The sequence below is a fragment of the Coenobita brevimanus genome, chromosome 13, assembly GCF_032717465.1.
Source record: "Coenobita brevimanus isolate Jiangsu-jjx chromosome 13, ASM3271746v2, whole genome shotgun sequence".
Classification (NCBI taxonomy): domain Eukaryota; kingdom Metazoa; phylum Arthropoda; class Malacostraca; order Decapoda; family Coenobitidae; genus Coenobita; species Coenobita brevimanus.
The window spans coordinates 23,246,741-23,261,926 of record NC_136966.1 but is presented as its reverse complement, the minus strand read 5'-3'; the positions used below and the strand labels follow the sequence as shown (position 1 = coordinate 23,261,926).

At 43.1% G+C, this 15,186-nt stretch overlaps 1 protein-coding gene across 1 annotated transcript; it reads left to right on the top strand.

The window, feature by feature from the left end:
• Positions 1-966: 966 nt before the first annotated feature.
• On the top strand, positions 967-9,792 carry LOC145415043 (roundabout homolog 1-like). Its single transcript, XM_080284459.1, has 4 exons — positions 967-1,591; positions 5,499-6,715; positions 7,310-7,619; positions 8,780-9,792. The coding sequence occupies exons 1-4, from the start codon at positions 967-969 to the stop codon at positions 9,790-9,792; spliced, it is 3,165 nt and encodes a 1,054-aa protein (XP_080140585.1).
• Positions 9,793-15,186: the final 5,394 nt, after the last annotated feature.

Genomic DNA, 15,186 nt, shown 5'->3' with positions numbered 1-15,186 from the left:
GACAATGCCTTACCCAGCATGACCTCCTCCCCCCCCCTGCATGCCCTTTTCTCAGCAATTCACCTGTTATCAGTGACCTGGCCAGTATAGCCATGTCATGCCATGGTACGAAATTCAGGGCCAGAGTGATTCCCCAATCAATGACAATGTGGAGGACAAACTTTACATAGCATTAGAGGAAGAAACAGTTAGAAATGATGATCAGGTAATGTGGCAAAAAAAGGTCAGGTATTAGTGAGTGAAACAATGCTTATAATGCCTATATTACTGCTTGAAAACCAATATACTCTTGTACTACATATAAATTCGTAACAGTAAATAAATAAATACCGTTTATGAGTGGTGTGAAATAGTTATCCTCCCATAGAACTCGTTTTCTTTGGTGCCAGCCTGATAGAGAACCCAGTAAGGTAAGGAGGCTCTCCTACCTGTAATGAGTATTTTAAACCTCAGGTGAGCGATTTCTCTATGAATTTTCGATGTTTCTCACCAAAAGCGAAAGTTTTAGCAAAAAAAAAAAAGGGTCGAAAAATGGTCGGGATTGGGGGGTACCAGTGGTCAAAAAGTGGTCGGGATGGGGCGGGTTAAATGTCGGGATTAAGTAGCCTAGTTCTGGGCTCCAACCCTTCTTATGAGGCAGAGAAGATGGATATACTGTAAGACTATTTTCCGGTATTTCCTATTTATCTTTATTTTTCAAATTAAACATATATTTCTAACTTAGGTTAATTTGTTAAGTTCGGACACTTTCAATTTACCCAGAAAAAAATAATATAATCTATGAATAAATGACATATTACATCTCATTAATTAACTGCTGTTTTCAGGGAGCATGATGCTAGTAATTCTTGTCTCATTGTGCCGTCTCTCTGCTTAATTACTACACCTAATGTCACTCCATCCCTAGATAGGATAAAGAATTCGTGCTGCTGCTGCTGACGACGAAGATGATAAGACTGATGATTGATGATTGATGATGATGATGATGATGATGATGACGTCTCCCATACAGGTGTGCCTCCAGTGATCAAGGAGCACCCAAGCAACATGGTGGCACGGCGCAATGACCCCGCCACTCTGAACTGTGCCGCCTCGGGCAGCTCCAGAATTCGATGGTTCCGGGACGGGGAGGAAGTGGTCACGTCACCACAGGATCAGCGTTCACACCGGGTGCTTCTGCCCTCAGGGTCACTGTTCTTCCTGCGGGTCACGGCCACCAGGAGGGACAGTGATGCGGGAACATATTGGTGTGTGGCCTCAAACAGCTATGGCGCCACACGTTCAAAAAATGCCACACTCACTGTGGCCACATTGGCCTATGACTTCCAGCAGCAGGCTGACTCCTCTATAAAAGTGCTGGTAGGGGAATCCATCACCTTGCCCTGCCGGCCTCCCAAGGGCACTCCACCACCTGAGGTGACCTGGCTCAGGGATGGGCACCAGGTCACCAACTCCAGCCGCATCAGTGTCAACCAGGATGGTGACCTGATAATCACCCGGGCCGTCCAGCAGGACTCGGCCCAGTACATATGTCGTGCCCGCAACGCTGCTGGCACCCGTCAGGCACCACCATCTCACCTCATCGTCATGAGTAAGTTAACACCGTCACTACGAAGACATTCTATTTTGTTCTGTTCTTGTTTCCTCCAGCTTATATTATTAAGACTTGAGAATTTACGAACTATTGGGGTTAGGAATAGCCTTCAGTAACCCCTTCGATACAAGAGGCATTTCTTGAGTGTTATAAAATCGTCTTGTTGTATGAAAAAATTATATATATATATATATATATATATATATATATATATATATATATAATTATATAATTATATAATTATATATATATATATATATATATATATATATATATATATATATATATATATATATATATATATATATATATATATATATATATATATATATATATATATATATATATAAAATATATATATATATATATATATATATATATATACATATATATATATATATATATGTATATAAAATTATATATATATATATATATATATATATATATATATATATATATATATATATATATATATAAACATCATGGGTTGATGGTTGGGCGTATTTTTTGATCCCGGACCATATTACCGTAGGTTAGTAGACTTCCATCATCATCATCATCATCATTTTCTCTCTCTCTCTCTCTCTCTCTCTCTCTCTCTCTCTCTCTCTCTCTCTCTCTCTCTCTCTCTCTCTCTCTCTCTCTCTCTCTCTCTCTCTCTCAGACAATGTGTTGTTTCGGTATATTATACAAAAATATGCTTTGGCATATATGACTAGTAGTAGTAGTAGTAGTAACAAAGTTTTTTTGAACGTGAACCCTGAGGCCTGCAGGTTCGTTGACCTTCTCTCTCTCTGTCTCTCTCTCTCTCTCTCTCTTAAATAATGTGTTGTCTTGGTATATTGTACAAAAATATTCTGTGGCATATATGACTGGTAAGGGGTTGGCATTAGCCAACACCTACTTTCGGCATAAGATGATCCACCGGTATGCATCGAGAGTAATGAGGAGGATGGGTAGTGAACTTGTTGAACGAAAGGCGATGATAGACTATGTGTGTGTGTGGATGAACGAATGAGAAGACAAGTGTTGGATGAAAGAATTTTGGAGAGGATGGGGGAATGGAGTCTCGGACCATCACTTAGTGATGGCCAAGGTAAAGCTGCAAAGAAAATGGTTGAGGAGACGAAGGGGAAGACAGGAGGAAACAGCTCCTGTAAGAAGACTGGAGAATTTGCAAGATAGTGAGAAAATGGCAGAGTATAAGAACATAGTGGAAGAAAGATTGGGAAGGTATGAGCTAGAGCAGATGGAGGGGGTGGAAGACGTATGTAAGATATTTACGGAAGAGATAGGCGCAGCGTGTGAGGTGGTTTGTGGAGTGAGGAGGAGATGCAAGGGTGTGCAAGGGACAGCATGGTGGAATGATGAGGTCAAACGAGCTGTAGAATAAAAGAAGAAGAAGGCATATAGTGAATGGTTAGTGAGTAGAGGTAGGGGAGAAGATGAGAGAGAGAAGAGAGAGGCATATGTGAGCAGGAGAAGGAGGTTAAGAGACTGGTGAAGTAGAGTAAGAAGAAAGTGGATGAAGAGTTTGGGAGGAATCTGAGTGTGCAATGGAGGGAGAGTAAGAAATTGTTTTGGAAGGAGGTAAAGAAACTAGGGCAGTGTGAAAGGGGAGATAGTAGGGGAGTGAAAGATAGGAATAATAGATTGTTGGTGGAGAAGAGAGAGAAATTGAGGAGATGGAAGGAGCACTTTGAGGATTTGTTGAATGTAGAGAGTGAGAGCAGTGCGAGTATAAGTGGTTGGGGAATGGCTGGGAGAAGAAGAGATGAGAGGAGGGAGGAATAGATCAGTAAGGCAGAAGTAGTGGAAGCAATGAAGAAGATCAAGTAGGGAAAGGCCCCAGGAATTGATGGAGTGTGTGGTGAAATGCTGAGGTATGGGGGTGAGATTGTTGTGAAGTGGATATCGAAGTTGTGTAGATTGGCTTGGGAAGAGGGAAGGGTTCCAGAGGACTGGAAATCAGGTATAATTATTCCTTTATACAAAGGAAAAGGGGAGAGAGAAGTATGTGGTAACCATAAGGGTATTTGTCTTTTTAGTGTGACTGGTAAAATATATGGTAGAATACTCATTGATAGGGTTAGGCATATGACAGAGGAGCTTGTTGGAGAAGAACAAGGGGGATTTAGGAAAGGAAAAGGGTGTGTAGATCAGATATTTGTTCTAAGATGTTTAGTGGAGAAGTATCTAGAGAAGGGAAAGAAAGTGTATGTTGCCTTCATGGACTTGGTGAAAGCTTATGACAGAATAGATAGCCAAGGTATGTGGAAGGTATTAAGAATATATGGAGTGGAGGGGAAATTGTTGAGTGCTGTGAAGAGTATGTACGAAGGAGCTAGGGCTATGGTGCAAGTGGATGGTGAGCTGAGAGAGTTCTTTGATCTCAATGTGGGACTGAAACAGGGTTGTGTGATGTCTCCATGGCTGTTTAATATATACATGGATGGGGTTGTAAAGGAGGTGCAAGGTAGGGCAGTGGATGTGGGGGTGGCTCTAATGAATGAGGGTGAGATTTGGAAGATTCCGGCGTTGCTGTTTGCTGATGATACAGTACTGTTGAGTGCAGATGAATGGGAATTGCAAGGTTTGGTGAATTAATTTGGAACAGTGTGTAGGAGGAGGAAGCTGAAAGTTAATGTAAACGAAAGTAAAGTTATGATGTTTGAGAGGAATGAAGTCACAGAATGTACAGTAAGGTTGGGTGGTGAGGATATGGAGAAAGTGAGTGCATTCAAATACTTGGGTAGTGTGATGAGTAAGGATGGAACTTTAGGGGATGAAGTGTGTGAAAGAGTACAGTAGGGAAGGAAGGTTGTTGGTTCACTGAAAGCAGTGATGAAGAAAAGGGAGGTGAGTAAGGAAGTTAAGAAGTCACTGCATGATAGTATTGTGATCCCTACCCTGACGTATGGAAGTGAGGCGTGGACCCTGCAAGAGGGGAACAAGTCAAGAGTGAGAGCAGTGGAAATGAGTTACTTGAGAGGAGCATGTGGAGTGACATGGAGGGACAGGTTGACGAATGAAGAAGTGAAGGAACGTTGTGGGGTGGATGTGGATGTGGTTGAGAAGATTAGGAGAAATACACTGAGGTGGTTTGGACATGTGGAGAGAATGGAGAACGAAAGACTAACTAGGAGGGTGTATGTAGGTGAGGTGGAGGGAGGGAGAGGGAGGGGTAGACCAAGGATGAGGTGGAGGGATGGAGTTGAGAGGTATATGAGGGAGGGGGGGTGGGTTGGGGGGAGGGTAGTCAAATGGTGGGTGACAGAGCGACTTGGAGGCGTTTTGTCTGCGGCCACCCTTTGCGGGATTAGGGCGTCGGACTATAGATACATAGAGAGATATATGACTAGTAGTAGTAGTAGTAGTAGTAGTAGTAGTAGTAGTAGTAGTAGTAGTAGTAGTAGTAGTAGTAGTAGCAACAATCCAGGCTCATTTATTTGAACGTGAGCCCAGAGTCCTGCAGGCTCGTTGACCTTCTCTTGCAGTCCACCATTCTCCTTTTGGGGGAGAGTGAGGGAATTCAGGAGTGTTTCTATAACCAGACAGCACAGCTGCTCAGTCATATCAGTGCCACATGAAGGCTTTTCTCTTCAGCATCATGAGATTAACTTATGTTTATTGTCAGTGAAGTTAGATATCTCTGTGTTAAATACAGAAATGGATTGTTACGCAGTTGTTGCTGTGGCTCCAGGCTCATCTATATGTGAATCCGGTGAACTGCAGACTGAAGAACTTTGTAGTCCATCTAATGTAAATAGATAAGCAAATGGTCCCTTGTCTGCTTAGTTACTGATATATCATACATTTCATGCTACATTGTCATTAAGTGGATATTACAGTATAACAATTTTGATACGCAAATGTTCTTTCAATAAAGGTTTAATTCTCCCAGCACCGCCGTGGTTTGAGGAGCAGCCATCCAACACGTCAGTAGCGTCAGGTGCTGGTGTGGAGTTGGGTTGCCGGGCGAGAGGCTCTCCCATCCCGACAGTCACTTGGAGGCGGGAGGATGGAGGGATACCACTGGGAAAAGCCACTGTTGAGGACCAACAATTAGTTCTGCAGAGAGTGACGGTGGTGGACTCCGGTGTGTATGTGTGTGAGGCCGAGAGTGAGGCTGGTGTGGCCACTGCCAGGGCTACACTCACTGTGCTAGATGCTCCAGTGTTGATCCAGCGCCCTCAGCACCTGCAGGTGATCCTTGGCCGTCAGGCACAACTGCGGTGCCGTGTGGAAGGCAAGCCTCAACCCTTCGTGCTTTGGCGCCTCCCAAGTCTGGACAGGACGGCTGTTCTGTCCCCTGGTCACAGCAGCAGCCATGCATCAGTGTCAGATGATGGCACTACACTCCTGTTGCACCAGCCAACCACACAGGACACCGGTGTTTATTATTGTTGGGGCATAAACAGTGGTGGAGGGGTGAGTGGGAGAGCAGAACTAGTTGTGGTAACAGCGCTGCCTCCTCCAGTAATGGGTGTGGGACCCAAGGACCTGAGAGTAGTCTCTGGAGGAGTAGCCAGGTTCTCATGTGAGGTGGTGAGTGAGGCAGCAAAAGCAAATGTCACCTGGTGGTACCGGCCCGCTGCACATCTTTCATCCCGTCTGCTAAGTCAGCACCCTCATCAGCCTCGGTTCTTACTGCCAGAGAATGGTGCTCTCATCATCAAGGACGTGCGGCTTGACGATGCTGGCATATACAGCTGTCACGTAACTGCAACAACAGGCAGTATACAGCAGGAGGCAGTGCTTAATGTGGTGGAGGACACAGAGCCAGAGGAGTCAACACTACTGCCACTACCACCCAGCAAGCCCCGTATACTGGACTGGAACCAAACCACAGTGCAGCTAAGCTGGCTGCCCAACTCCCAGGGCAGCAAGGTTGGTCACCAGTGGTACACTGTGGAGTACTGGCGCCAGGGATGGTCTGAGTGGCGGGTGGCTGATGCTGTCATCACACAAGAATCATGTGTTATCAGTCACCTCTCGTCTGGCCACACCTATACTTTCCTGGTGCGTGCTGTCAACAGTCAGGGGACGTCGTTCCCCAGCCCTTGGTCTGACCCTGTCACCACCAGAGCCCCTCCACACCCCAACCTTACTGCAGACCAGGTACCCTATTTGTAAACTCTCCTAGGTTTAAGTTATAAGTATGGTTGCACAAATTATACTACTTTATTCACTAATAAAGCCCTCAATGCTTCAAAATCAAATGAAAGTGAATATTACCATGACAATATTTGGAAAAAATAATGTGTAATTACATTTATAGAAATAATATAGAGACTTGTTTATTGTAAAACTTGGTTAGGATCTTTTAAAAATGCAGGGTGGTTTGTAAATTCCACTCTCCAATCTTGTGTTTTCTGAAAACTGCTCAGTATGCTTTTGAAGGGAAGTAAAAACTCATAACTAAATAACTTAAGAGTGAGTAGACGTAAAAAAGCAAATATTGCAAAGCATGAAAAAGATTATGGAGCAAAGAAAATGATGCAATGTAAACAATGATAACATTGACCGAGACGTCACCGCAGTACATGAGAACTGGGTTGCGCATTGTATGGACCACCCCATACTTAAAAAGGTCACTAACCATTTTTTATGATAAGCATATCTCCATAACAGCTAACAACAATGATTACTATTACGGATTATTGTCTGTTTTTTGCATTTTGTCAGGCTTAATAATAATATTCACTAACTCAGGTGAGTGGGGTTTGGCGTCACCTGGCGAGTCCCCTGGTAACTCTGACCAAGGCCACGGCCACAGCAGCAGACAGTGTTATGCTGAGCTGGAGCTTCCTGGAGCCAATGGAGGACTTGGTTGAGGGGGTGCTGGTGTACTGGATGGCGGAGGGTGGCAGTGTGGAGGTGGCAACCATCCTGGGCATCTCGTCCACCTATCATCTCCACAACCTGCACCCCAACACTCTATACACCTTCTTCATCGTACCCTTCTGGCACAGCGTCGAGGGCAGGCCATCCAACTCATACCACCTCACCACGCCTGAGGGTGGTAAGTTTTAGGGCCCATATTCTTGATGACGTAGGAGTGCCTCGTAGCACCTCCTCCTTAGTGATTTATTTTGCATATTACATACATACCACGCCCAAAATCGATAAATTTTAGGGTTGTATTCTTGCTGGCAAAGGAAGTTTCGTAGCACTTCTTCCTTAGTGACTTATTTTAAATATTGCACCTTTTTGTCCTCTTGTATGTTACTAAGATATATTGTGTCCTGAGTAAAATCATGTAAATTGCATAAAGGAGAGTATCTGGGTGTAACATGACCGATAAATAGCTAAGGAAAAAGTATTAACAGTTATGAAGCTTCCAGTGCCAACTGTAGCCAGACATGACCCTAGGTTTCTTTCAGGATCAGGACAGTAAGAGAAACGAACATTTTCACTACGATTTTTTTTGTTACAATAATCGTACTTCCTATCATCTTTCTTGTGGATCTTCACTCATTCCAATGTTAGGTAAGAAAAAATCACGACGACTGACTTTGGTTTAGGAGAGACATACCAAACTGGAAGTGATAGATGTATCCTTCGCTGACCTTTCCGTTTAGACAGGTGATTCGTAGGTTCAATAAACTGTTCAAGAGGTATTAGGAATAAAACCAAATAAGACATCCATGGCAGTACTTGGTATATCAAAGACATGTGGGCTGTTTAGGTATCGTATGATAACATTATCTAGCAATGTTCTTTGAGGCTAACTGTATAAGAAAGTGTTGTAGTTTCTGTGATGACAGGTTATTCTAAGTTACTATGTTTTGCAGCTTAGGTCAAGCAGTGCAAAGTTGGTGTATGTGATGGATGCCAATGGTCTTAATATAAACCATGTGTCCCTGGTTCTATCAGCATCATATGTACAGAAAAAGTTATGATAGGTAAACAGGTAAGTACAAGTAAGCACTCAGGTAGATAGATCGATAAACATATACTGTAGACAGATATATAAACAAATTGATAGTAATTGATATATAAACAACTTATAAGGATAGATAGAAAAAGTAGAGAGAACTCACAATTATATTAAACAAACTAATGAGAATGGAGAAATAAAAAAAAAAGGAAGGTATAGACAGGTAAACTAATAGGAATAGATAGATAGGACTTGAGTTACAGTCTACCGTTAATTTAAAGCGTTCACTCCCGTCTTTCCAGTGCCACTGACTGCGCCAGGTAATGTGCGAGTAACAAGGCAAGAGGAGGATTCAGTGCTGATCGAGTGGTCGGGCGTTAGTACTGAGGAGGCACAGGGGGAGGTGATAGGGTACATGGTCACACTCAGCCACAACGGTAGTCAGGTTACCGAGACAGTTGATACACCCTACCTGGAAACTCGTGATTTACTGCCTGGACGCATATATACCGTGCGTGTGGCTGCTCTGACAGAAGCTGGAGTGGGACCTTTCAGCGCTCCTGAAGTAGTGGAGCGACAGGGGCTGGGCACAGCAGGGGCAGCAGGGGAGGTGCTCTATGCCTCAGCTCAGTCAGCATGGTTGGCTTACCTGCTGATTCCGCTAGTGTTGTTACTGTTGCTTGGTACGGTGTGTTACTTATGGAGGGTACGACACAAGGCACCACCAGCCAGTCCGCCTCATGCACCCCCACTTTACCAGGACCTTTCCGTTAATATTTACAGTGACCACAAGGTATGGCTACCATCTGACAGCGAGATGGATTCCACCTTATCCTCCTCACGACTCCCCAAGCCAGATCAGCTGGTTAACGAGTACACGGGGCCGAGGGTGCTGCAGCCCAACCATACTACTGAACCGTACGCCACCACTGCCCTACTGCCACCATCACCACCACACACGCCATGGTGTCACTCAGATGATCACTCTGCAGGGGTGCAGGTCAACTGGGCAGCCATCCTGCCTCCTCCGCCAGCCACTCCACTGCCAGATCTTGACCTTGGGAATCCACACCAGCAGGGGGCGGCGCCCGCAACTTGCTCCAGGGCCTCCCAGTATGACAATATGGGTAGGACGGACCATTATGGAATGCCCAGTGATGCTGCTTCGGAGCACACGTATGAGCCGTATGCACAGGTCATTCCCTCTGACAGATTCCTCACTTTCAGTAGCCTGCAGCGATGTGCTGATAATAAAGTGCGAGTCGAGTGCCACCTTGCTCAGCCAGGCCAGCCACCACGCAGCAGGATGCACTAGCAGTTGTGACAGTGATAAAATGGTAACGTATTTGCTGTGATGGAAAAATTATATACACAAACTGAAATTGGCTTGAATATGCAAATTTGGGCTAAACGTGAACATTCATAGCAGTGATAGCGGTGCAACGATCTTACTGGAATATTATGCCCACACGTTGACACCGATGTAAGTGTACAAAAGTTTCGGCGCAACGTAGATATTCATATCTAAAGAGCATCCAGTTCAGGCAGATCTTCTATCTTCACACACACACACACACACACACACACACACACACACACACACACACACACACACACACACACACACACACACACACACACACACACACACACACACACACACACACACACACACACACGAAGTATAATTTTTGCATTTGTATAAAGGTGTTGTGAATTCAGTACCTATTCGATATACTAAAACTCCGTCGTCGAAACTGATGATAATTTTGATACTGGCATTTATAATCGTGTATATATTGTATGTGTATATATGTAAAAAAAAAAACTTGCAAAGTGATATACGTACTAAATAGTGTGATCTGTTTTGTGTAGTGAGGATTTGAGTATACAGTAGCCTACTGTGTGTATAGTGTTGGGGCGGGTGCACAGTGCATATGAGTCGAACGGTGAAGTCTACATTTCTTACTCTTTGTGAATAGCAAAGTAGTATGGGCTCATATTGTGTGTTTTTATTTACCAGGTACTGAGAGAAGACTTTAATAAGTGAAAGAAAGATGTTTGTTTCTGTTTTTTTATACTCTGTCATAATAATCACTAAGTGAAACTTTAATAATGTAATTTATCACCTGACGGTAGTGATATTCTCAGCCCATAGTAACACTCCTAGTCATCCTTAGTAATGTCTCCAACCATCCCGTATGGTAAAGTGTCCAGTTACACTTTCGTGTAATTCCATGTAATATTCAAGATACACCCTTTACTAATACTCTTATGTACCTAAATTATCTTTCCAGAAACACTTTAGTATCATTCCCAGTCACAGGCTGAATACTCCCAGCCTCACCTTTTAGCAAAACTCCTAGCCACACCAAATAGTAACATCGCCAGCCACCCAAGCAATATTTTCAGACTAATAGTTCAACCAACCCACTATAAAATTATTCTCAGCCACATCTTTGTAATAATCTGCAACACACTAGTGTCAATAACCCATCCTTACCCTAGTTATAGTACAGTTACTCAGCATAGCATTCACAGCCGTATTCTCTTTGGCATAGAAGACTTAATAACATCCCCTTTTCAGTGTTTTATTCAGCACTTTATTCGGCTGCATGTTATGTCTTTTTAACATCGAATTGATATCTGTTATATACTGCGAGATGTTGTGTAATGTGTATAATAAATGAGGAAAAGTTTGATGCAAAATCTCCACAGCCACTCGGAAAACGAGACTCTCACCGACTCATTCACCCTGCTTTACCCTTCATCGTTCAACCAACATTAGCTCCTCCCCTTTCTCATCCCTCACCCTGCCAACTAATCTCCCTTCCATCACTTCCACTACACTCTTTTCCTTCCTTCACCCAACATTCCCCCCACCCTTCCCTCTCTCCTCCATTACCCTGCCTTTCGATCTTTTTCTCTTCACCGTACTCTCCTCCCTCCCCATTCCCCCCCCCCCTTGCATTTACACGTGATTCACTCTCACCCAAAACTACTCCCTTCATCGTTCAGTACCCCCTTCCGTACCTTACCTATCACGGACCTAATACTTCCTCCCTTCTCTCCGTCCCCTCATGTAGTCTTACCCTTTCCCGCTAATACGCATTCCCCAATACTCCTGCCCTCCCACCTTCAAATTTCTCTTGTCCTGGACTACTTTGCTTTCTTCCCTCGCCTCTTCTTCCCCTCTCGTCCACCCTTCTCTCCCCTCTCCCCCCTTCACCCTCCCCTCCCTTACTATATATCCCTTCTCTTCCTCATTCTCCTCTTCCCTCCAGTATTCACATTCCGTTTCCCCCTTCTTCATCCTACATCCTCGTCATCTTCATTTTATATACATGATCTCCCCTCCCTTTGTCGTATATCATCCGTTCCCCTACTTTCTGTCCCTCCTTTCCATTCCCCCTCCTTCCCCATTACTATGGTGTCACATACCCCCCCCCTCCTTCCGTTGCTGTATGTGTTACTAGTCATTTCTACGTATTTTATATACGAGTTTATTTTTGCAGTAAAACATCATGAAGAATTCTGGATGTTGTTTCTTTCTGTATCCCGCTGTTATTATTATTATTAACTGAACTGTCTGAATATGCTTCTTAAGACCAAATCGTGGATTCTGGAATCTGTTAAGTAGTACCTAATAATTATCAGAACACGGAAGAGTTTACTGAAACAGTTCTAGCCTTGTGACTACTAATATTCCATCACCTTGGTAAAATCCTCCTCCCTTTCCTGACTGTGCTTTACAATGACGTAATGAAGATGTTTATCACCTTCAGATAAGACGCATTATCAAAATGGAGTACCTAAAATCATTGCCATCTTCACCACCTGTCACAGTACGGTCGTATTGCATCTGATACTAAGCATGAAATGTGGGATAATATTCAAACCCTTATCTTTTTACTTCGTTCGATCTAGACGATTTCACTCAGGTTTGAAAAGACCTCCCGTATAAATGAATATATGTTGTACGTGCCATTGTCTCATTTGTGTTATCTAGAGTAACATCTATAACAAGAATGTTATTCCTGTTGCATTTCATGAGGTTATCTTTGAGACTGCAAGTTACCCTATTGCCGCAAACGTTTATGTAGTAAATCATTTTCGTCAGAATGACATTTTTTAAAAATCCTTAAATATTATAAGGTTACTCGGAAATCCATGTGGGCAATGAGATATTCTGGCCTTATCTGGGAATATCCGCAGAGCTAAAATGAAAAGGGAGTCATGGACCGGGAGGCTGGGGGATGGATTATTAATGCAGAGTACGAAAATGTGGATAAGCCCAATTTTTGGGCGAATATTTCTATAGCATGTGATGACTGTAAAATATGTCTGAGCAACCTTCATAAACTTGGGGCTTATATGCATCCCAGAAATTATGCTTACATCATCTCACTCAGTTTTATTGATCCGACCGTGAAGAGGGATGCAGGTGCCAGAGATGACGAAAAAATGAGATCAATAAACCCAGAGATTACTAGCGATGTTGACCGCCAAAAATAGTCAGCACAGCTCTCCTGTGTCATGTAGTCAGCCAAATTATCACAGTAATGATGTTGTAGCGCAGTTAGTGTTCACAACGGATGGCATACAGTGTATGGCTTGAATTCTCAGGCATATTTACAGTTAAATGGAAGCCTGATGGTTTTGTAGGCTAAGTGCTGAGACTGCAGGTGGCTCATAAGGCTTTACATTCGAGGGGTAACTAAAGCTTAATGCTCACTTAATATCACTCAAAGAGGAGCAATTATTCACTCACCATAAATGTCAGGACGAAGTTGCCTAGCCCCTAAGCCCCACTACACCAATGAGGCATAAAAGGATTGGATATTTTTATGATGGATTTAGTTTTGTAGCTCAGATTTTTTTTTTGGGGGGGTAGAAGGTCAAAAATTAGAATCTTTCCTTGTTTTATTCTTCGTGCAAAAACACATATCAGTTACAAGAGGATAATTGTTTGCAGGAAGAAAGGAAAGAGGAGTGTTGAAAATTTCCTGTGTTTGCTATTCATCCTGTTAATCAAAATCCGAGTAACGGGAGGGAATGGTTGGTGAGTCTTTTAATGAACGCGTCCACTGGTCCTCGTTTATTAATGCCACCACACAGCCAAACTGGTAACAGTAAGGTTGACGTGATGCTGCACAGTAACGCTACTGTGTTGCCAGTAATGTTTTGTATATTTTATCTTGATACCAACTGTAAGAAATATTTGGAGGTTCTGGTAAACAAATCGGGGCTTCTCACTCGGGGCACCAAAATGTGAAAAAATTTCTAGTAATTTCTAATAAACCACTCGTAGGTCGTTACTCGTCCCTAAAGGTGTCCTTAAGTAATTCAAACAAGTCTCATAGAGTTAGGTGAACCGTAACTTAATCTTAACTCACCTACAGTAACTATTTCTCTTCTATCTCCTAGCTAATCCCCCCTTGAATTGGTTAGGTCTTAAAGGTTACTTAGCTTGAGAGTTCGGACAGCAGATGACGATGAGGCTGCTTTTCTGTAGTTGCTTGGGCTGTCAAGTGTCCTTGAGTGTGTATGTACAAGCAAACTCGATGAGGTCTAGGAGCACAGACCCCACTCGACGAGGTCTAGGAGCAGAGCGAGTGAAAACGGCAGGCCCCTAGTTCCTCATAGAATTGTAGGGGTGCCAACTATTAATAAATTACAGTACTAAATAGTTAGATTATATCATGATATATACAGGGCAAATCTAACAAATTAAACTTAGTTTTAATTAAACTAAAGTTAAACCAAATACTCCCTTTAACTATGTGAATATCTTAAATCCACATCTGCTTGACATGAGGACTTTTTCATCCTCGCCACGTCATCTAACATGCAGATGCAGTTTAGGTCCATGGTACTTTCCATATAATTACATGTGCATTATTTACAATATAGTAGTCCACGAGGGTTAGACGCAGTAGCGTTTCATTTGTCAATAATAAGAATTATGAAAGAGAACGTAATTTCTGGGTTATAAAAACTGCTCGAAGAAGTGACAACGATCTCAAGTTTTCCCCTGCTTCTAAACAGGGACAACTATTATAAAAAGTAGAGAGTGCAACTGCTCTGGGGGAAAATATTTCCCACAGTTTTGGGGCCAGGCAGAAAATGATATGCTGAATCATGTAATGTAACCCTTAGCCAGGAGTTCCTTCCATCGATCTCGAGAGCCCTTTTCTGTGGCACTTCTAGGTTGTGCATCCTGACCCGTTTGATCTTCACCATCCCCTGTATCCGGAGTAGCTGCTAACTCAAGGGGTACCAGTTAATATATAGTTTTTATACTGGTATGTCCCCTACATTTTATTTTTACGAGTCTCAGCACCCCCTCTGAATCTGGGTGCGTGGAGATCACTTTAGCTAATGGCCACTGGGATCTTAGTTGTTTGGTTTTCACTAAGACCACATACCCTATGTTTATAACAGATTTGTTGCTGGCAGCCTGAGCCCCATAAAATCTTTCTCATAGGCTCAAAAGATATTCCTCGCTCCAATGTCTGTTCCAAGTATCCAACACCCTTTTCAGACATTGATATCCCTCCCGCAGATGTTGTCCTAAATCATTATTTTCTATGGTTGGATCATCTACTTCTTCCTGGATATGCACACAAGGCTGGAGTTTCCTGCCATATAACATATGAGCCTGTGTTAAGGCCTCTAGCGAGACGCTAGTGTCTTCTAGGTAAGTCAG